Source organism: Narcine bancroftii, chromosome 3, assembly GCF_036971445.1.
Source record: "Narcine bancroftii isolate sNarBan1 chromosome 3, sNarBan1.hap1, whole genome shotgun sequence".
In the NCBI taxonomy this organism is placed as follows: domain Eukaryota; kingdom Metazoa; phylum Chordata; class Chondrichthyes; order Torpediniformes; family Narcinidae; genus Narcine; species Narcine bancroftii.
Window position 1 is genome coordinate 248048703 of NC_091471.1, and position 21105 is coordinate 248069807.

The window sequence follows — 21105 nt, forward strand, 5'->3', positions numbered from 1 at the left end:
AAATACCAAGCTTTGCAGCATACAGTGAAAAAGATTTTTTCCTTTAAGAGCAATTATCCAGAACTGTCATCATTTAGATGTTTCACTGCAATCAGTTGCTTTGTCTGGGTTAAAATCGTCACCTGGGTCAAAAGTGGAGATGGATTTCTGTAGAATCAGGAGAACATGACCCAGTCCTCATCAAGGATCAATAGTGGAGAGGGTCAAGAACTTCAAATTCCTGGGTCTCAACATCTCCAAGGATTTGTCCATGTTGATGCAATCACGAGGAAGGCTGGCCAGCAGCTGACCTTTGTGAGGAGTTTAAGGAGATTCTGTATGTCACAGGTCTACCATGAAGAGCATTCTGGCTGATTGCATCACTGATACAGAGGTGCCAACTCCAGACGGTTGTTAACTCAGCCTGCAACATCACGGACACAAGCCTTCACTCCATCGAGGACATCTACAAGATGTGGTGTCTTAAGGACACAACCCTATCTTCAAGGAGGCCATGCCCTCTTCACTCTGCTACCATCAGGATAAAGGTATAGGAGCCCGAAGATGAGCACCCAGCGGCACAAGGACAGCTTCTTACCCGCTGCCATAAAATAAATGACACTGCCTCATTTTGACTTTTTCTTGCACTATTTTTTATTTTATAAGGTGTTTAATAGAAATGTTTGCATTGTGATGCTGCCACCAAAACAACAAATTTTGTGACATGTTCATGCCAAATGCTGATTCTGATAATTTTTCACCTGGAGATGGATTTATTTTCAGCATTAATGCACAAGGGTGGGTGTAATAAATAATAAATATCGTAAATTGCTTAGATGGCATATTTCATTCTGCACCTGCTGTGGTTGAATCAATCTGATTAAAAACAGAACTACTGGAGGATCTCAGTTGTATTTAACTCAGTGCCTCTACTCCCTCAGAATTTGATATGACATTGGACACCCTGGCAAATTTTTACAGATGTGTGTTGGAAAGTGTGCTGACTGGTATGGGGACACCAATAACCCCTGAGCGTAAAGCTCTGCAAAAGGTAGTGGACACAGCCTAGGACATCGCAGGCAAAACCATCCCCACCACCGAGAACCTCTACAGGGAACGCTGCCGTTGGAGAGCAGCAGCGATTAAGGACCCACAACCACTCAGCGCACGCTTTGTCCTTGCTGCCATAAGGAAAGGGGCCACAAGACTCAGGAAAAGCTGCTACCCCTCCACCATCAACTCAATCAGGGACTCATTTAAGAACTAATTGATTTTAAAAAAAATTCTCTCTGTATTTCACAGTTTGTTTACGTGTTTTTTTTTGTACTGCAATTTGGTAATTCTGCCTCGGCCATAGGAAAACGAATGTCAGGGTTGTATGTTAAACCATGTATGTACTCTTGTCAATAAATCTGAATGTTTCCATGTAACACACAACGAAATGCTGGAGGCCAGTCCTGTGGCAGTGAAGTGTCAGAAGCCCTCCGGTGCGCTGGGTGGCGCTGTGGTGGCGCGGCGGGTACGATGCTCTTCCTTTCCCAGTCGCTTGCGGTTGGTCAGGGAACGATTGCCGGCTCCTTTCGCCTGACGCCCGCCCCAGACAACGATTTCACCATGGGCTAGAGGGCCATTTTTAAACTCGCATTTCCCTCCACCCACCCCCCCCCACCACCACCACGACGCTGCGATGGAGCCGGGAGAAGTGGGTTAAGGTGAGTGGCCGGAACAAACCGGTGATTTTGAAGCCTGCCTCCGGCCATCGAGGGGGCGGGGGAGAGGAGGGAGGGAGGCGGGATCAGAGTTAGACCTGGAGGTGATTGGTGGCTAGGCGGATCATTCGCCCTGTGATTGGTCCTTGGCGATGTCGATCAAACCTTGCAGCAAAAGTGTTAGGAAGTTTGGGTGCGGTAACCTTTAGTTTTGTGTGGAAGCGTAAACTCTGCAGCCTTTTCTACCTGGTTTCGGTTCCTGTGGACCATGTAACCTTGAACTGAACCGCGAGTAGTTTAAGCCATAGAATCCCATTCAGCACCTTGCAGTTCACGTTCTCGTTGGAGCTAAAACACAGGATCCAACGCTGGAGAAACTCATCAGGCCAAGCAGTGCCTTCATGTAGCATCGTTCATCAAGGTGTGTGGAGTGGGTGGGGGTGGGGGCATGAGAGATGCCTGAACAAAAGCGGGAGGGTGGGAGATGATAGGTGGAGGAGTCTAGGCGCAGAGGGAAAGGATGTAGGAACTGGAATAACTAGTTAAAAAGGGGAGAGAGAGAGAGAGCTTGCTTTTTTTTCCCTCTTTCCCCCCCCCCTTTAAGCTTGCTTTCTTCCCTCTCCCCCCTTTAAGCTTGCTTTCCCCCTTAACCTTGTTTCCCCCCCCCATCTTTTAACTAATTTATTCCAGTTCCAACTTCCTTTCTCTTTCCACCCAGCCTAGGTTCCTCTCTTCCCCCCCCCCCCAGTGTTTTCCACCCTCACCACCCCCCTTCCCCTATTTGTTCAGACACCTCTCATGTTCCCCCAGACCTTGATAAGCAGCTGTTTGACTCGTCTGAAGCAAAGAACTCTCCAAACACCTCCAGAGTCTCACTGTTCACACGGGTCCCAGTCTGATTCTGATGAGTTGGTAAATTCCTTGGGAAGTTCAATTACTTTTAAAGCTTCATACTTTCTTTGTTTTGCTGGAGGCTCCACATGATATCACCCACCTTCTGGCCATGCCCAACAGCTTAGTCAATGTGACACCAGCTCAGTCAATACATGAATTTTGGGGGGGGGGGGGGGGGGGTTGTCTTATAAACCCAATATATGATAAAATCATGAAATTCAGGCTGAAATCGGGGACCCATCTTATCTGAGGGTTGTCTTAAATGCCAAAAATATATAGTAACTGCAAGGAGAAATTAGATAAACTTGGATTGTTTTCTTGGAAACATCAGAAGCTGAAGGGTGACATGATAGATTTAAAATGAGAGAAATAGATTGAGCGGGAATGTCGGGTGCTAGAAAGCGTAGATTTAATGGGGGAGGGGTAAATTTGAAGATGTGCAAGACCACTTTTACACTGAATGCTAGATACCTGGAAGGTGCTGCTTGAAGGGGCAGTAGAAGAAGACAACAGCATTATAGAGGCATTGGACAGGCACAAGGAAAGGGGGGTGGGGGGGCTATCCACCTTGTGCAGGCAGATGGGATGAGTTTAAATGAGTTTAAATCGGTGGTTTTCAACTGGTTTCTTTCCACTCACATCCCAATGCCATAGGCGGTCTGTGATTAGTAAGGGATTACTGAAGGTGGTAGGTGAGTGGGAAAGAACCTCTGCTCTAGTCCCAATTGTTATTGAAATATTTTGCTTGAGAAAATTTGTCATTGGCCCATTTCCTTTGAAGTTATGAACATAACAAGTCTATTAGATATGATTAAAATGGTGATTTCAACCTTCGCGGACGAAGATTTATGGAGGGGGTAAATGTCTCTTGGTGCCTGCCACATTGACCACCGCCAGTGGGCTGATATCGCCTCAAACCGTGCATCTTGGTGCCTCACAGTTTGGCGGGCAGCAACCTCCTTTGAAGAAGACCGCAGAGCCCACCTCCCTGACAAAAGGCAAAGGAGGAAAAACCCAACACCCAACCCCAACCAACCAAACGGTGATTTCAACCTTTTTCTTTCTGCTCACCTGCCACCTTAAGATGGCTTGGTTTGGCTTGGCTTCGCGGATGAAGATTTATGGAGGGGGTAAATGTCTCTTGGTGCCTGCCACATTGACCACCGCCAGTGGGCTGATATCGCCTCAAACCGTGCATCTTGGCGCCTCACAGTTTGGCGGGCAGCAACCTCCTTTGAAGAAGACCGCAGAGCCCACCTCACTGACAAAAGGCAAAGGAGGAAAAACCCAACACCCAACCCCAACCAACCAATTTTCCCCTGCAACCGCTGCAACCGTGTCTGCCTGTCCTGCATCGGACTTGTCAGCCACAAACGAGCCTGCAGCTGACGTGGACATTTTACCCCCTCCATAAATCTTCGTCCGCGAAGCCAAGCCAAAGAAGAAGAAATGTCCACGTCAGCTGCAGGCTGAATTAGTAATTAGTAAGGAATTAGTAATTCCTTACTAATCACAGAGCACCCATGTCATAGGGATTACTTAAGGTGGTAGGTGAGTGGAAAGAAAAAGGTTGAAAACCATTGGTTTAAATGATCATCATTGTTGGTACAGATATCATGATAATTGTGCCTTAAAGTTTTAAAACAAATATACTAGTCTTCCAAGTCTGTGGGAATTAACCAGAATCCTTTTCCTGTATCTTGCACTGCAAGCATTGGTGATCAACAAGCCTGCTATTGCAGTCTCTATCCAGGAAAAGGAGGTTTGCTGTCATGCGAGGTCAAGGTCATGGATTTCACTGGCTATATAGGAGGCCATGGGTTACTGGCTATATAGGGTAATGGGAAAAGGGTACAGGAGCCTAAGGCAAGCACTCAACGGCACACGGACAGCTTCTTCCCCACTGCCATCAGATTACTGAATAATCAATGAACCAAAGACCCGGCCTTACTTTCGATCATTAATATTATTTTATTTTTTATAGTAATGTAAGATGGTTATAATATGTATGTTTGCATTATGATGCTGCCACAAAACACCAAATTTCATAACTTGTTCGTGAGAATAAACCCTGATTCTGTTGCGTGTCATACAGTTGAGCACTTGGGGAATGTTTACCATTTCTGGCATCTAGAAATGGACTCCACATCCACACAGACCTAATGCCATTCTCTTCTTATATTCTTGTCTATGGATAAGAATATCTCCTTCAGCATTACTTAATGTGGTGTAATATATTTTAGGCATCTACATTATTAATGGTTCAACATAGTAGGGTTCTGTACAATTTTAATCACCTATCTATCCCAAGTGGGAGTATGACAACTCGTTCCTCACTGCAAGTCAATTTCCCTGTAGTGAATGCCAATGTTCTTGCTCCTGATTGAACCTCCCCATTCATGTACACTTCCACTTACTGTGGTGAGGCTCTAACGTAAAACTAAAGTGTGGCCCCAACCATTCCACGTGCCTCTGGATTGCAAGTATGTTTGCACCCTTATTGTTCATGTGGTTGGTTCAGCAGTGATGAGCAGTAGCTCATTGACTGGGATGCTTCCCACTGCAGCAATCGCAGGTGTGTTTTGCAGCACTTTTTTAATCCTGTTGAAACTGGAGACTATCCTGATCTCATACTCTTCCAGTTATTTTACTCTTTGCATCTTTGACATCAATAAATTATTAGGGCCTGAAAGGCCAAATACGTAGTTGTCTGGTGACAATCAGCCTTCAAAGCAGCCTCTGGTCTCATCACAATTTCATCTGCACCAGCTTGTTGCAGTTTTTAAAATCCTGTTGGCAAAACATGGCAAACTGGTATGTGAAATATTAATCAAGTTGGTCAAGTGAATGCAATAAAGAGCTGTCTATTCAGATCACATTTCTATTACATAATTGTATCTTGAGTTCATTACCTATAACTGATCCTACTTCCCTCATTTGGAATTGGTCTTTGGGCAGAGTTATTGGAAATCCCAACTGCTCCAAGATAGTGTAAAGATGGTTTACCATTGTGAGTATCTTTGTTAAACAGTTCTGATGATGGTTCTTTCTCTTTCCATAGATGGTGCCAGACTTGTTGAGTGTGTACACATTTTCTGTTTTGTTTCAGATTTCCGATACTCGCAGGATTTTGCATTTTAACTAACATTATTGAGCACTTAGTAGTTTTCTTTTTTTTTAATTTATTTGTTATCGTAAAACTTATTTTTCAAGAGGGTAGCACAGTTAGCGCAATGCTCTTGTAGTGCCAGCAACCCAGTTTGTATCCGACGCTGTCCATAAGGAGTTTATGTTCTTCCCCATGACCTGCAAGGGTATTCTTGGGTGCTCCAGTCTCCTCCCACTTTGTAGGTTGATTGGTTGTAATTGGGTGGCACAGGCTTGTGGGCTGGAAGGGCCTGTTACTGTGCTGTGTGTTTAAATTTAAAATTTAAATTCCCAAAAACAAATGATTTGGGCACTGTTCAATTTTAAATCTTTGTAATGTACTCATAGTGATTAAGCTAATGCATGATTGCCCAAACGTTTTGTGGAACTTGAGTGATGGAGCAACAAGGCACACTTTGTTTCCCTAAGATGGTAGGTCGCCCGAGGATACACAATGGATGCATGTCAGAAGGTGGGGCACGGTTCTGTTGTCTACGTGCTGCCTCCTGCATCTTTTTTGCAATAGCAATTCCTTGTGTTTGTGAAATGCTGTGTTTGGAAAATCTTACTTCCCTGTTGTCATCCATTCTCCTATTACTGGATGTTCATTGGGTATTCTAACCATAGCTTTCAGAAAATGATGAAGCCAGTGGAATCATGTTGAGCTGAAAAATGGATTGCAGCTAGGGGTTTAAAAAGGGTTTTATTTACCTGGTCCTTTTTCTTCCATATTGCACTTTGCCAGAATCTGCAGGACAAAAGTTCAATCTGTTTAGCACAAAAGAAACTTCTTTCTTCCATCTTTTGTGTCTTTTTCCCACCATGCATTATCTTGTGCTATCCCTTGCTTTATAATTCAGAACATTGGGCTCTTTGATATCAGAGTTCATTACTAGATTAATAGATTGGTATTACACAGAATGAATGAACCGGAGAGCATCTGATGTAGCAAATTTGGCTGCTCTTTGTGACTTTCACCATCAGATAATTTTATGATGTGAGGAACAAGTTTGGGAGGTTGAGAAATAACAAGTCTGAATAAATTAAGTACAAAAAAAGAATTTTATTAACATGTGGAGGAAGTCACAACTGGGGTCTCTTGCATGCACACACCGTGCATATGCATGCACACTCAGTTCACATGCTGCAAACGCAACTAAACACCTGATATACGCTACAGTGACAATGATATAGAAAGACAGTACCCACAGCTCCTAGATAATTGGGAGGCATGGCACTACTGTAAACAAGAATAATTTGCAACAAATATCACGAGCAGGCACCAACTATAATTCCCTACCCTTTTATGGCGCACACCTTACAATGGTCTCTCCAGTGTCATCCACAACTCGCCTTCTAGAGGGAGCTAGGGTTCAATCCTTAGGGAAAATAGAACCAGCTGCTCCACGTGTTGGACTTTGTACAGCAGCTGGCCAGAAGAGCAAGCTCAGGTATGTTCAAAATAGGGAAGGTGATTAAGGGAACCACTGCAAGGTGCATGTATATTCAAAGGAGCCAATGGCAAAGTCTGCTCCTGTTACAATCTTAAATGTGTTCCTTTGGATTATACACCTGTTTCAAATTAATTTTATAATTACCATCATTTCATTAAATAATCTGTGGTTTTTCTTTCCTTCCAGGATTTTCTTGCTATAATTTTGATGGCCAGGAGCCAAAAGAATCAATGCAGTACTCGCCACTGCTGTGTCTTTTAACTACATGACCAATGAATTCTGTCTCGCCTTCCTCCGTTCAATATATCCAGAGTCAGGAAGACTTGACTTCCTCAGATTCTAAGAGACGACTGCTCCCAGGACCCAGTGAGCAAGCGAATAGTTGGAATGGCCATTATAATTTGCCAGAGAAACCCCAAAACAATGAACCAGATGAAGTGGACAAGATTAAAGCAAAACTGATGACAGCATGGAACAATGTGAAATATGGTGAGGGCACTATCTGTAGATAGAATTCTTCTCGTAGATCTAGAATACAGTATTATTTCTGTCTGTGTTTCCAATTCTGTCCTGAGTGTGCCAGCTTGCATCATCAGCTGATGTTCCCTGTTTACAGACCATGTTCCATTGTCTTAGATAGTGGCTGTCACAGCTTCCTGTAGGTGCTTTTAACAGCATATACTGGTTCTTGTCAATATTACGTTGATTCTAACTGATCAATCCTACCCGAATGGGCTCTGATAGTTTGCAATTATATACTCAAAGTGCATCATAGAAGCATTACACTGGACAACAAAGATTTTGCTTCCTGAACACTTCTGGATATATTTTATGGATTTTGGGCTGCTGATTACGAAAATCACCATAACATTTTCCTATCACATAGCGTTTTTCTTAGATATAACCTATTTTTGTGTTTTCATGTCATATTTTAAGTCTACTAGTATATTGCCCACAAAGCAAGTTGTTTTGGTCAATCCAAGCATGCCTTGGTATGCACTCATTGCAGGTACTATGAAAATACTGTCTTAGGTCAGGGCATGCTTAGTCATGATAAATGCAGACAGGCTATAAAAGCAGCTCACATAGACAGATGCTGTGCATTACATTGATATAGATTGAATCATGTTGATGCACATGTTCTTCAGGCAATAACATAGGTATTGCCTTCAGCAAGATTCAATACAGCAAAAATGTCTCGTCAATGTTACAACAACTGCAATACATTCTATTACAATTGTGAGTATACACTTAAGGCTCAAAGACACAGTATGACTGCGCTTATTAAGAAAGCCTATGAGCCCTACTTCAGTTGTAAAATTGGTGACCAATGCAAACCTAGGGCAACTCACATTTATTGTGCAATATGTGCCGTTAACCTGAGAGCTCGGCTCAAAGGTACATTATATGATTAATCGTGTTAAATTCATTCAAAGTTAATGTTATTCAAACTTCCTACATGATGCAGCAAATCTGGAATTATCTTTGTGTGCAGCTTGAAGTTGTCTGTCGTGTTTTTCAGTAAGCAAACTTTTGGGGAAAAAAATTTGTTGTCCTGTTTGCATCCAAACAATGGGAAGATGACCTAAAGGCACTGGTCAAGGAGACGCTTATTTAGGAAATTTCAGTGTTCAAAGACATGATATCTAAGGAAGACACCGCCTGTTGCAAAGCAATGAAATATCAAGCAGATGTCATGGGAAGCTATTAATCTTCATCGATTACAAGGAAGGTATAAAATAAGGGAGGGGGATTTTAAAATGGGTGTGAGTTCAAAATTTAGTGTTGCCATCTGCCAGCTTGTGTGAGTGCATTATAGGGATGGACAGAGCCTTCCTGATCATGCCAGAGGTTTGGATCTGGAGCTGGGGCTTTTGTTGATTTGGACTGAAGGCTGAGTGGCTGGAAGTGAATCCATTGCCACTTGGTGACTCGGGGTGGGGGGGTGGGGATTCTCTTTTGCTTCTCTTTCTGACTGCAAGGAGCACCAGACAATTTCTGCTGATGGCGAATCTTTATCTGCCTTATGATAGGCTAAAGGAAATCTTGTGTAATATCACATTTTCTGTTTTATTACATGACAATAAAAGAATCTTGAATCTGATGCATGTTAGAACATGTTAGAATGAGCTACAGAGGTTAGGATGGCTGGGAGTCTGTTGGAATTGTGAAGTCATGGTAACAAAGGTTAGAGTGAGGGTCTCAGCAGCTGTTGAAATGAGGCAGAATTGAAATGAGTCCTTGTAGTTGAGGTGGAAATAGATGACTAGTTGTGCTATCTAGCACAAAGGCTGAAGTTCCATTCAGTCCTTTTTGATTTCAAAGTTGCAAACGGTAAAAACACAATGGTGGAGAAACTCAGCCGGTCAAACAGTGAACTTTATATAACAAAGGTAAAGAGACTGGCTCTGTCTCAGATTGACAGGAAGAAAGGTTGAGCCAGTGTCCAAAGCCAATGAAGCCTTAGTTCTACCAATCTTTATTTGGTGCAAGTTTTTTGCTCGGTGGATGCTGGATATTGTACAAAAATTCGGACAATTTGGAGGGTATGGAGTTGGAGCTGAGTGCTGCCACTATGTGTCTGGAAAAAGATGCTGCTGAGAGGGGGAACAAGAATTAAAAAAAAAATTGACAACCAAAAATAGATTCTTATGGCAATGGTTGAGTGCAAGAAGATAAGCTATTGCAACCAATGCTCCATCGCAATTGGATAAACAAAGATGATGATCAAATTATCAATATGGCTTGATGATATAGAACAGGGGTGGGCAAACTTTAAATTTTTTTATTTAGATATACAAACAGTAACAAGCCATTTTGACCCACGAGTATGTACCAGGGGTGTAAGTTAATTGGGCGGCACGGACTCGTTGGCAAAAATGGCCTATTACCGTACTGAATGTCAAAATTAAGGTCCCTGATAGTGGACCTTAGAACATTACAGCACAAAAACAGGCCCTTCTAGTTTGACCTTCACCTGGTCCATAGCGCTCCATACCCCTCTCATTCATGTACCTATCCAGATTCTTCTGAAATGTTAAAATTGAGCCTGCATTCACCACTTAAGCTGGCAGCTCGTTCCGCACTCCCACCACTCTCTTTTTGAAGTTCCGCCTAAACTTTTCTTCATTCATCCTTAACCATGTCCTTTGGTTTATTTCTCACGTTCCCTCAGTGGATAAAGCCTACCTACGTTTACTCTGTCTATACCTCTCATATCAAATCTTCCCTCATTCTTTTATGCTCCAAGGAAAAAAACTCCTAACCTGTTTTAACTTTCCCTGTAACTCAGTTCCTGAAGTCCGGGCAACATCCTATAAATCTTCTCTGCACTCTTTCAATCTTATTGATATCTTTCCTGTAGTTAGGTGACTGTAACTGTACACAATTCTCCAAATTTGGCCTCACTAATGTCTTGTATAACTTTACCATAACATCCCAACTGCAATGCTCAATACTTTGATTTATGAAGGCCAATATGCAAAAAGCTTTCTTTATCTATCTACCTGTGACGCCACTTTCGGGGAACTATTTTTAAAATTTAGACATACAGCAGGATAACAGGCCCTTTCGGCCCACGAACCCATGCAATCCACTTGCACGCAATTGACCGACAATCTCCATACATTTTGAAAGGTGGGAGGAAATCGGAGCCCTTGGGGAAAACCCATGCAAACGCAGGGAGATCATACAGGTACAAACTCCTCTCAGACAGCGCAGGATTTGAATCCCAGTCCCAATCGTTGGCGCTGTAACGGTTTTGCAATAACTGCTACGCTAACCGTGCCACCCCTATGTATCTGTATTCCCAGATCCCTCTGTTCTATATCTTGGTAGATACTTTATTACTTCAGTTTTAAATTTAGTATTTTTGGTTGAATCAGGAATAATTTTTCATCAAAATGAGTCTTGTGGTTGTGATCAGAGAACTGGCATGCTATGACATCATGAATTTGGGTGCGAGCATAGTTAAGTGCATAGAATGTGTTTGGCTGTGGAACCTCACAGTAGCATGTTATCCAGATTAGAGAGCTGATGACCTTCCAAAATAGTTCCACTGTGTTTGTACCAATGACTCAGTTGCCTTATGCACTTGCCTTTTTGCCGTGGATTGTCAGCACTTGATAGTTCTTTGTATATCTTTAGCATGCAGCCATACTAACCTATCTGTCTCTATAGGATGGGTGGTGAAAGGGAGAACAAATTTCAGCAAAACTTCCCCAATTTTTCTGCTGGGACGGTGCTACCATTTTGAATTAGAAGGTAACGTGTTCATTTCTGGATTTGGGGCGTGTTGTGACTTTTTGAACATTAACTGTCACAACTACTAATAACAAAACCATCTGTTTCCTGGCCTGCAGCTGATTTACCACCAAGCCCTGGTCACGAGGCAAGAGAAAACCAAAATGCCGCTACAGTAGAATTGTTCCGGAAGGACTTCTGCTCTCGAATCTGGTTGACATACCGCCGTGAATTTCCACAGCTGGAGGGTTCCATTTTGACCACAGATTGTGGCTGGGGCTGCATGTTACGCAGTGGACAGATGCTGCTTGCTCAAGGACTTCTTGTTCATCTTCTCTCTCGAAGTAAATTTTGCACTCTTTGCTTTATATTTTTCTCCTGATTGTTGAGGGGGTACATTTTGCTAGAGTGACCATTAGTCATTGAAACAGTTTTCGTATATATATGCCATTGTATAGGACTTCTCTGTACTGGAGAAATTATGAGGACAGTTTGAATTTCCGTAGTTCACTTTCACAGTCAGAAGAACAGAACCAATGCACGCAACTTGATGGAGTAAGATCTAAAATTCAAGTGGTTTATTCACATAACACATAGACCAAGTAGTCGTCAAGTCAAATTCCAAGGCAGTTCAGTCATAGCTGTACAGAGCTTACATTTTACCATGAGTTATAGCGGACATTCCTTGGGTACTAATTATGCAATAACCATGGACAGATCATTGACATAAAACTTGGCAGCTGACTTATAGGACGGTCCATGAAACTTTAAAAATGTCACCTTAAAATCAGGGTCGTCGTATACAAAGTCTCCACACTGCCGCCGTCTTTCCGCCGGCTCTGATGCAATCTCGCGTATGTCCCCATTAGTTATTAGCGAAGTCTCAGTGCTCTTCCATAGGGACCATCCGCCCGGTCCGACTGTTGTTGGCTCTGTACAGGCTTTAAACAGCCTGCTACAGGAGACGACAGTGGTTTCTTTTAAACTATCCAAATAAAATGTAAACCTTTAAATGATCATTTGTTATTAAAATATTGGGATTTGTCTTTAACAGCAACCACTGCTAGATTTTTGAGGGGGGGCGGTCTTGTTCAAAGGGTATCGCTCAAAACCACCATTTTAGGTGGAAATTCCGGGGGTCATCTTATACGGTATAGCAGCATATATGGTACTTTCTTTCATTCATTCTCAAATGCCTGAGTCATCGATATAAGTAGATGAGCTACACTGATGATGAATATCCTTCTACATGTATTCCCTTTCCTACAAGGCGAAAGTCAATATTTCCTGCCTGATATTCTCTCTCACCCTTCAAACAGTACCTTCAAGGTGCAAAGATAAAACCTAGCCTTAGTTCCCTGCCCAGTTGTGATCACCAGCAACAATGCAGACTCATGGTTTGTCAGCATTTAAATCGATTGAATACAGCAGACAGTGCATTTGCTAATTTACAATATGACGACCTTTGGCCTTAATCGTGTGTCAGCATGTAGCAAGTCATGGGAGTGAATTAGTGCAGAGTTTTGAACCTGATGAATGATATGAAATCATCTTCAACTTAGCTTTCTACAAACAAAATTTGTTTTGGGATTCAGTGGAATTGAATAGCCGTTTCCTTTATTTGGAGAGCTTGGCCACAGAAGATATCCAATTAAATCTTCAGCTGGTCGCGAGTTTAGCCATGAAAAATTCTGCAATTCACTGTCCTTAAACAAAAGTGGGGAAAAAAAACAATCCTGCATCTTGCGATTATGACTTTTTCTCATGAAAAGTCACTACTTTAGGGGAATACTGAGGACAATCTAGTGCTCTGAAATGTTTACTCTGTTCTTTCTGTCCTCTTGTCATCCACAGCTGCTCCAACAAAACACAGTGTATGCTTTTCACCATGGTTGTGACTGCTTACCAGACTGAGCAATTTCAGCAATTTTGGATACTAATTATTTTGTTCTCATTTAAATCTCCTGTCAACCCTTTATGTGGCATTTTTGTCCTCTTTCCTGTTGCAGGGATATTGCAGGGATCTCTTAAGATCTTAAGAGATGGGTTGCCACGATTAGCGTAGCAGTTAGCACAATGCTGTTCCAGTGCCAGCAATTGGGACGGGGGTCGAATCCCGCACTGTCTGTAAGGAGCTTGTACATTCTCCCAATGTCTGCATGGGTTTTCCCTGACGGCTGCAGTTTCCTCCCACCCTTCAGAATGTACCAGGAGTTGTAGGTCAATTGGGTGGCTCATGGGTTGAAAGGGCCTGTTACCATGCTGCATGTCTAAATTTAAATTTATAAAATTTAGATTTATCTTCATTTCTTCTGCATTCTGTCGTATAAAATATTCTCTTTGGCATATTAAACAAGCTAATTTCTATTTTCACTTCCAATGGAAGGCCATCGAATAGTTGGTGTGTCTCGTGGATGCTGTTTGAACTGCTGAGCACATCCAATATTTTGTGTGTTTTACAGTATTAAAATTTGCTATCTTTGTTGAATTAAATGTGTGTAGTGTTGATAGGCTTAGTTTAAATGGCCTCCTTTCTTTTAGACTGGACCTGGCCTGACATGTTGCTCTCTGTTGAGTCAGAAGCTGAGCCCAGATCGCCATCCAAATCAAACATTACAAACTGGTCAGGTTTCTCTGAGGTCTTCGGCTCACAATTAGACAGAAGTCGAAGCCTCTGGCATGCCCAAGGAACCACTGTCACACAAACACATCCGCGGTCACTGAGACAGGTGAACACTGACCCATACAAAATGAATAAAGAGGAGCTGGAGCATCGGAAGATAATTTCCTGGTTTGGCGATCACCCCAAAGCTCCGTTTGGAGTACATCGGCTTGTAGAATACGGAAAGAGCTCTGGAAAGAAGGCTGGAGATTGGTATGGCCCATCCATCGTCGCGCATATAATCAAGTAAGTAATGCCTTTGCAAGTACAGCAAAGGGAGAGCTACATTTATATGGAATGCTTCCAATCTTTAGAGTGTCTAAAGTAACCCTACAGGAAAGGTGTGTGTGCCAGAGAGGGAGCAGAGATGATTCACTGATGTGGTGTGGATCAGAACATTTCATCCACAAGGAGAAGTTGGGAAGGCTGCATTTATTTTCCTTGGAGGCTGAGAGGTGACCTGATAGAGATGCATAAAATTATGAGGGGCAACGGGGGGTTGGGGGGTAGGTAGGTAGTTAGAATCTTTATTTCCCTCGGCACTGTTGTCTATAGCGTGTGAGAGGTAGGTAGTTTAGAGGGGTTCTAAATGGAATGTGCTCCCTGTAGTGGTGGATATGCAACAGTTAAGGTGTACTTCAGAACTTGAATTGTTAAGCCAAAGATCAAATGGGACAAGTATAGATAAGTCCAATTGTCATTGTTGACAAGATGGGACATGGCATTTCAGGACTGTATGACTCTTGCTCTGTCTATGACTTTCTAATCACTAATTAGGAAATACTTGGGAAATTTAGTCACTGTTAAAAGCAGTCATTGTGACCAGTTGAGATGGATGGATTGATTTGAATTGATGATCCCATACTGGAGCATGGAAAATGGAAGCTGGAAGGTTCTCCGCAGCCCCTTGGGTCTTCTCCATCTTTAGTGAAATTGTGACTGATCTTTCACCTCAAACCCACAATTCCCCCCCCCCCCCAGTTCCTAGATTAATTGTGCATGTAAATCTTACCATTTGCATTAATGTTCACTGCATTTGCCAACATAAAACTAACATTTGACAATATTAAACAAGGCACGGTTAGCACAATGCTGTCCATTACGTCAGAGATTAGGACCATGGTTTGAATCCAGCACTATCTATAAAGAGTTTGTGCATATTCCCATGTCTGTGTGGGTTTCCTCTGGGTGCTCCAGTTTCCTCCCACCCTTCAAAACGTACTGGGGGTTGTCCATCAATTGGGTGTAATTGGGCAGCATGGGCTCATGGGCTGAAAGGGCCCGTTACCGTGCTGTATGTGTTAAGTCTAAATTTTAAAAAAAATTATAAGTTAAATTTGTCCATTTGGTGCATTGTCTCCCTTTCTATTAGCCTTTGCTTTGACCACTCTTTCAACTACTTTAATAACATTATATGAAGATGTTTCACCTTTACACACGCATATTAGTGTTTAAATTGATAACCTCTTTGTGCGATGCTGCTGGAGCACTGTAGTGGCAACGCTGCCGCTGATGCCGACCTGCGAGCAGCGAGGGAGCGGAGATGCAGACCTCCTGCGGGGTCCAGCTTCTCAGTCGATTGCCATTGACTCTGCACGGGCTTGGAACAGCTCATTAAAGGAGCCGATGGTAGTGTTATTTGAGGTCCCGCGACCTCGGGGGTCTGCGCCCAAGATGGCGCCGCCTATTAATTGGCAGCAGCCACAAAGGGTTGCAGACTCTGAGGAAGTGGAGGACTGGAGCAGGGCATAGAGGTCGGGAAGATCACCTCCCCCCACCCCCGTCTGGGAAGGAGAAGCAGAAGAGATGATCCACAGGACTGTGACCATGGAGGCGGACCAGTGAGGGGGCTCTGCGCTGAAGAACCAGTGCAAGCGGTGGGGCTGCTGGTGACTCGAAGCGAGGAGTCCACAGAAGCTGTGGGCTGCTGGAGACTGCTGTCGGGAGACATGCACCGGGCTGCGGACTGCTGGAGACTGGCTTGAATTGGCCACAAGGCTACCAGGTATCGGAACTGGGATGAGGGTGAGGGCGAGGTCGCCAAAGGATCCCTGACCACGTCGGAAGTTGAGATCTGGAGCTCGGGTTGCGAATGATTTGGACTGGACTCTCTGTGGCTGTGGAAGAGAATCTACACACACTCGATGACTCTGGGGGGACTCTTGCTGCTTTTTCTCTGAATGTAAGAAATGCAAGAGGCGCTTAGGCAATTTCTGCCAGTTGTGAATCTGTCTGCAGCAAGAAATTTCATGTAACACGACCCTCCTTTATTACTATGACAATAAATTGAATCTTACTATCCATATCAACTAGAGGAAATAGTATTTTTAACTTCACCATGGTGATAGTTAAATGTTAAGACTATTTGTTAAATCTGATCTCATTTGAGAGGTGCCTTCTGAGCGTGACATCAAATGTATTCACTGCCCAGAGGTAGGGCAGTGGAAACCATTATAGTCACCTCACCAGATGGTATGGTCATGGTTTAACATCTTTGATGATGTGGCACTTCACAGTAATGTACTGGCTATCAACCTGGATGCTGTACAGTTGTCCTGGAGAAGTTGGAGACAAGACTACATCCTTTGCTTGATGTGAATAATGGATACGTTCCAACTCTCAGTATTGTAAAATAAAATTGTCTGACACAGTACCTCTGAGAATTTGTGTGCCATATAGTAGGACACGAAAGTGCTGGAGAAAGTCAGCAGGTCATGCAGCATCCATGGAAAGCAAAACAAAGTCAGCGTTTTGGGCCTGAGCTCTTATTCTTAAAAGATTTTCTGATCTGCCACCCATCTTTGTACATTAATGGAAGTAAAACAGGAAAGTCTTCAGACACTGTGGTTGAAGTAAAAACACAATGCTGGAGAAACTTAGCTGGTCATACAGTGTACTTTATATAGCAAAGATAAAGATAAGAAGATACTTGTATCTTGATGAAGGGCTGAAGCCCGAAATTTTGTTTATGTATCTTTATCTTTGCCATATAAAGTATACGGTTTGATTTGCTGAGTTTCTCCAGCATTATGCTTTTACTTTGTACAATGAATATTGTTCCTTTTCGTTTGAGACCCTTTTTTAGTTGAACACAGAAGTTGTGTCCTCCCCTTGGAATTTTCTTTCTTGTCGGAATGCATCCTGTAGTTTCTGAAAGAGCTCCCTAGTGTATGCCACTGCAATTCAACTGATCTCTTAAACTAAGTTGCCAATTCACTTTAGCTGTTCTGATTTCATATCCTCATATTCCCGTTGAGAAAGGGTGGAATGCCTCTTGTGAATAATGGATAGTTTCCTGATGATTGGTAGTTTCCTGACCCAGTGCCATGTGTAGGAATCCCACTTGGCTGAGATGCTGAAAGGCCTTTCAAATGGATCTGAATTCATTTTCACACATGTTTCATTGTCATTAGCTCTCATGATATTGGTTCTCCATTTTTTTTAGGAGGGCAGTTGAAAAAGCTGAAGACTCCGAATCTCTTGGCATCGCTGTTTATGTATCACAGGATTGCACAGGTGAACATGCACTGAGACTAGTGAACTTAGAGCTCCTTTTTAAAAAAAAATTGAGGTTACTACTGATGTAGGCAAATTCATATACAGGTATACCCCATTTTATGAATACTCGATGTATGAAAATTCGCTTTTATGCAAGGATTTGAATGGGTTTTTGCTTTTACAAAAATAGCCATTTCGGCTTTCATTGGAACATCCTAGTTTTGTAAAACAGGGTATGCCTGTAATTTTAATTGTATCAGATTTCATTAAGATTTACAAATTATAAGTAATAATGGTCATAAATATAGAAAAACAATTTCCATCGGTGGAAGGATTTGTGCAAACAATGTACTGATTGAAATTGTTGGGAAGTGGATTGAGTATACGGAATTTTCTAAATATCTGAAGGGATTTTCTTCATACATCTGCTGAGGAGGGCACCACTTTCCCTACCTATAGAGCTGCATTAGTGTTTTGTTCAATGCCTTGTGGATTTGTACTGGTCACATCAAAGTTTTTTAAAAAATTTTGACATACGGCATGGTAACAGGCCATTTCGGCCCACGAGTCCAGGCCACCCAATGAACCGCCCCCCCCCCCCCCCCACCCCCAAGGAGGTTTGAATGGTGGTAGGAAACTGGAACCCCCACCCCACCCAGGGAAAACCCACACAGACACGGGGAGAATGTACAAACTCCTTACAGACAGCTCGGGATTCAAACCCTGGTCCTGATCGCTGGCGCTGTAAAAGTGTGGCAGTAAACACTATGCCAACCGTGCCACCCTGAGTCTGAGTCAAGTCTTTGGGATGATGTTGAGTAATACTCTGAGTGAAAAGCACGTTCCAAAAACTTTTAATGGATTTTCTTTTATAAAACAACTTCAAGGGCATTGATTAAGAGGGTGTTATAGTAGAGAAGTCAATTGAGCAGGTCCCTCACAATGCCAGAGACCCGGCATTGATACTTGGATGCTGTCTGTGTGCTATTTGCATGTTCTCTCTGTCAATACATGGGTTTCCTTTGGGTGCTCCAGTTTCATCCCATATCCCAAATCTATGTGGTTTGGTAGATTAATGGCAATTGAAAAGTGTCCTTTGTGTGCAGGTGAGTGGTTGAATCAGCAATGGAGAGTTGATGAGAAGGAGGGGAGAAGAAAATAAAACAGGATTAATGTTGGAGTAGTGTCAGTGGGTGGTTGGTGGGTAGCATGGATCAGTGGGCCAAAGAGCCTGTTTCTTTGTTGTATTTTGCAGTGACTTTGAAGTTGCTATTTTGATAACTGGTCACCTTTGCCTTACTTCAAAAGACCTTTACTGAAGTAAGCCACATAACACGACAATGCTATTTTTATTTTGGCGTATAAGTCAACCTTCAGATAAGATGGTCCCCATTTTCATCATATATCGGCATACAAGTTGACACCCCCCCCTCCCCCAAAAAAAAAATCACATTGGATGTTGCCAGAAGGTGGTTGTTATCATGGAGCCTCCAGCAAAATGACCAAAACATGAGTTTTAAGTTAAAAGTCATGGAAGTGGCCAAGGAATCTACCAACTGTGCTGCAGGTTGTAGACACACAACACATTTGTTGTAGGTTGAGTTATTTTTTTGGTGTTTCAGGTCGTCTTATACGGCAAATCCACGTTGAAGGGATTTTTGAGTTGAATTTCTTTCTTTGTAAAATACTTTTATTGATTTTTAATAAAGAACTTATACAAGCAAAAAGGCTACATTTCAATACAACAGTATGAACAGTTACATAAACTAAATAAGATAATCATATAACACTAACATACATAAGTTATAAATCATATCCATAGTTCATATTCTAAATAATATAACTTTTTGAAAAAAAATAGTGGAGGAGAAAAACTCAAACCCTTTACCTAAACCATGTGGCCCAGATGCGATTATATGACTAGTATTAAAAGGAAAAACTGAGATTTTTTAAAAAATATAAGGAATGTGTGAAAGCTACAAATCAGACAATTTAATTACATTGGAGTAAAGTTATAAAATGAGTTGAATTTAAGGTTTCATTTTTGTATCTGGTGTATAAGACACCCCCTGATTTTGACTGCTTTTTGGAGAGTTTCAAGGGTCAACTTGTACACGGAAATATATGGTAAATGGACTCCCCTGCCAATCAAGCTGAGCAAGTGTAAATAATTCTTTCCCTTCCAAAGTTTTATTGATACTATGCTTGCTATCAAGAGGTAAATGGAAAGGCACTTATTTTGCCCTCCCTACTGATAGGAATTCTACACACAATCCCATTTTCAAGAATGAAGAACTTTGAGGCATTTAAATGGTGACACGCAGTGACCCCAAACGGCACTCCATTACTTGGACTTTTGAAGTGCAATTGCTTATAAAATTTAGAAAAATAAAATGACTGGTTTTAATTTGGCAAGTGTGCAGAAATAACAACATATGTGACTTTATAATTCTGTTTAATGATTTAATGATAAATGTTCAGGAGACTGGGGAAAATTCTCCTGTTACAATAATGGCATCAGACCCTTAGAGTGGATAGACTCAATTGTTCAATAGATGATATTTTCAACAGTACTGCCATGGAATGTCATTCTAGATTAAAAACGAGTCTCCATAGCAAAGTTTGAACTTAAAATATCTGACTCAGAATGAAGAGTGCCACCCAATCTGATTGGAATGTGAACTGCAGGTGAATCAAAAGGGCAAGATCAATTTTCTTAAATGTCAATGGGCTTTGATAACAGAGTTACATTTCTTCGAGGAAACTAAACGTAGGTTGATCATTAATTGATCTTGAATCATTACAGATAAGTATTTTCTTGCTTTGATCGCTTCATTAAAAAATTTAATCTGACTAAATTTTGCAAGTTCCAAAGTAATCCAGTATAAATTTTGCAAGATTATTGAGGGTAGATAATCAAACTTATTGTTATGCTTGCAGTTTTAAGATAACTAAGGAGCATGCTTGTTGTTGCATATTTGAAGTTGGCAACTGTTTCTTTTCCTTATGGGACAGTGTACAAAGGAGATGTGGTGAATCTCTGTGAGATACAGTTAAAGGGTGAAAAGGTTCCTGCATTGGATTGGAAGTCTGTTATTATCCTGGTGCCTGTTCGACTTGGAGGTGAAAATCTCAACCTGGTATACATGCAATGCGTGAAGGTAAACAATGTGGTTAGAATTGGATCATAAATCGTGCATGCAAATGTGTACTTGCAGCCTTCCTCGTCATTGGCTGTGATCATTATTTTGCTTTTCAAATGCTGTGTATTTGAGATGTATAACAATTAAGGGGTGAAAATTTTAATTGAATTTGATAAATGCAAAAATGATCTTCCTGCTCTTCATACTCATTGTCTTGTTCATGGTACAATTCTTAATTTAAGTTTTTTAGACAACAGGAGCTTTTGGCCCACGAGGCCATGCCGTCCAATTGACCATGCTTTGAATGGTGGGAGGAAACTGGAGCCCCCTGGGAAACCCCATCCAGACATGGGGAGAGCGTTCAAACTCTTTACAGC

General features: G+C 42.0%; 1 protein-coding gene across 2 annotated transcripts in view; it reads left to right on the forward strand.

Moving 5' to 3' along the window:
- Positions 1–1500: 1500 nt before the first annotated feature.
- atg4da (autophagy related 4D, cysteine peptidase a) overlaps positions 1501–21105 on the forward strand; it is a 32819-nt gene continuing 13214 nt past the window's right edge. The window contains exons 1-7 of one of the 2 annotated variants that reach the window (XM_069927444.1): positions 1501–1691; positions 7370–7672; positions 11363–11446; positions 11545–11769; positions 13967–14333; positions 17533–17603; positions 20601–20746. In XM_069927444.1, the coding sequence (XP_069783545.1) occupies positions 7456–7672; positions 11363–11446; positions 11545–11769; positions 13967–14333; positions 17533–17603; positions 20601–20746 (1110 nt within the window). In that variant the 5' untranslated portion in view covers positions 1501–1691; positions 7370–7455. Of the gene's footprint in view, positions 1692–1899; positions 2110–7369; positions 7673–11362; positions 11447–11544; positions 11770–13966; positions 14334–17532; positions 17604–20600; positions 20747–21105 lie in introns of those variants that run through there. The other variant, XM_069927445.1, reaches the window with a different exon arrangement.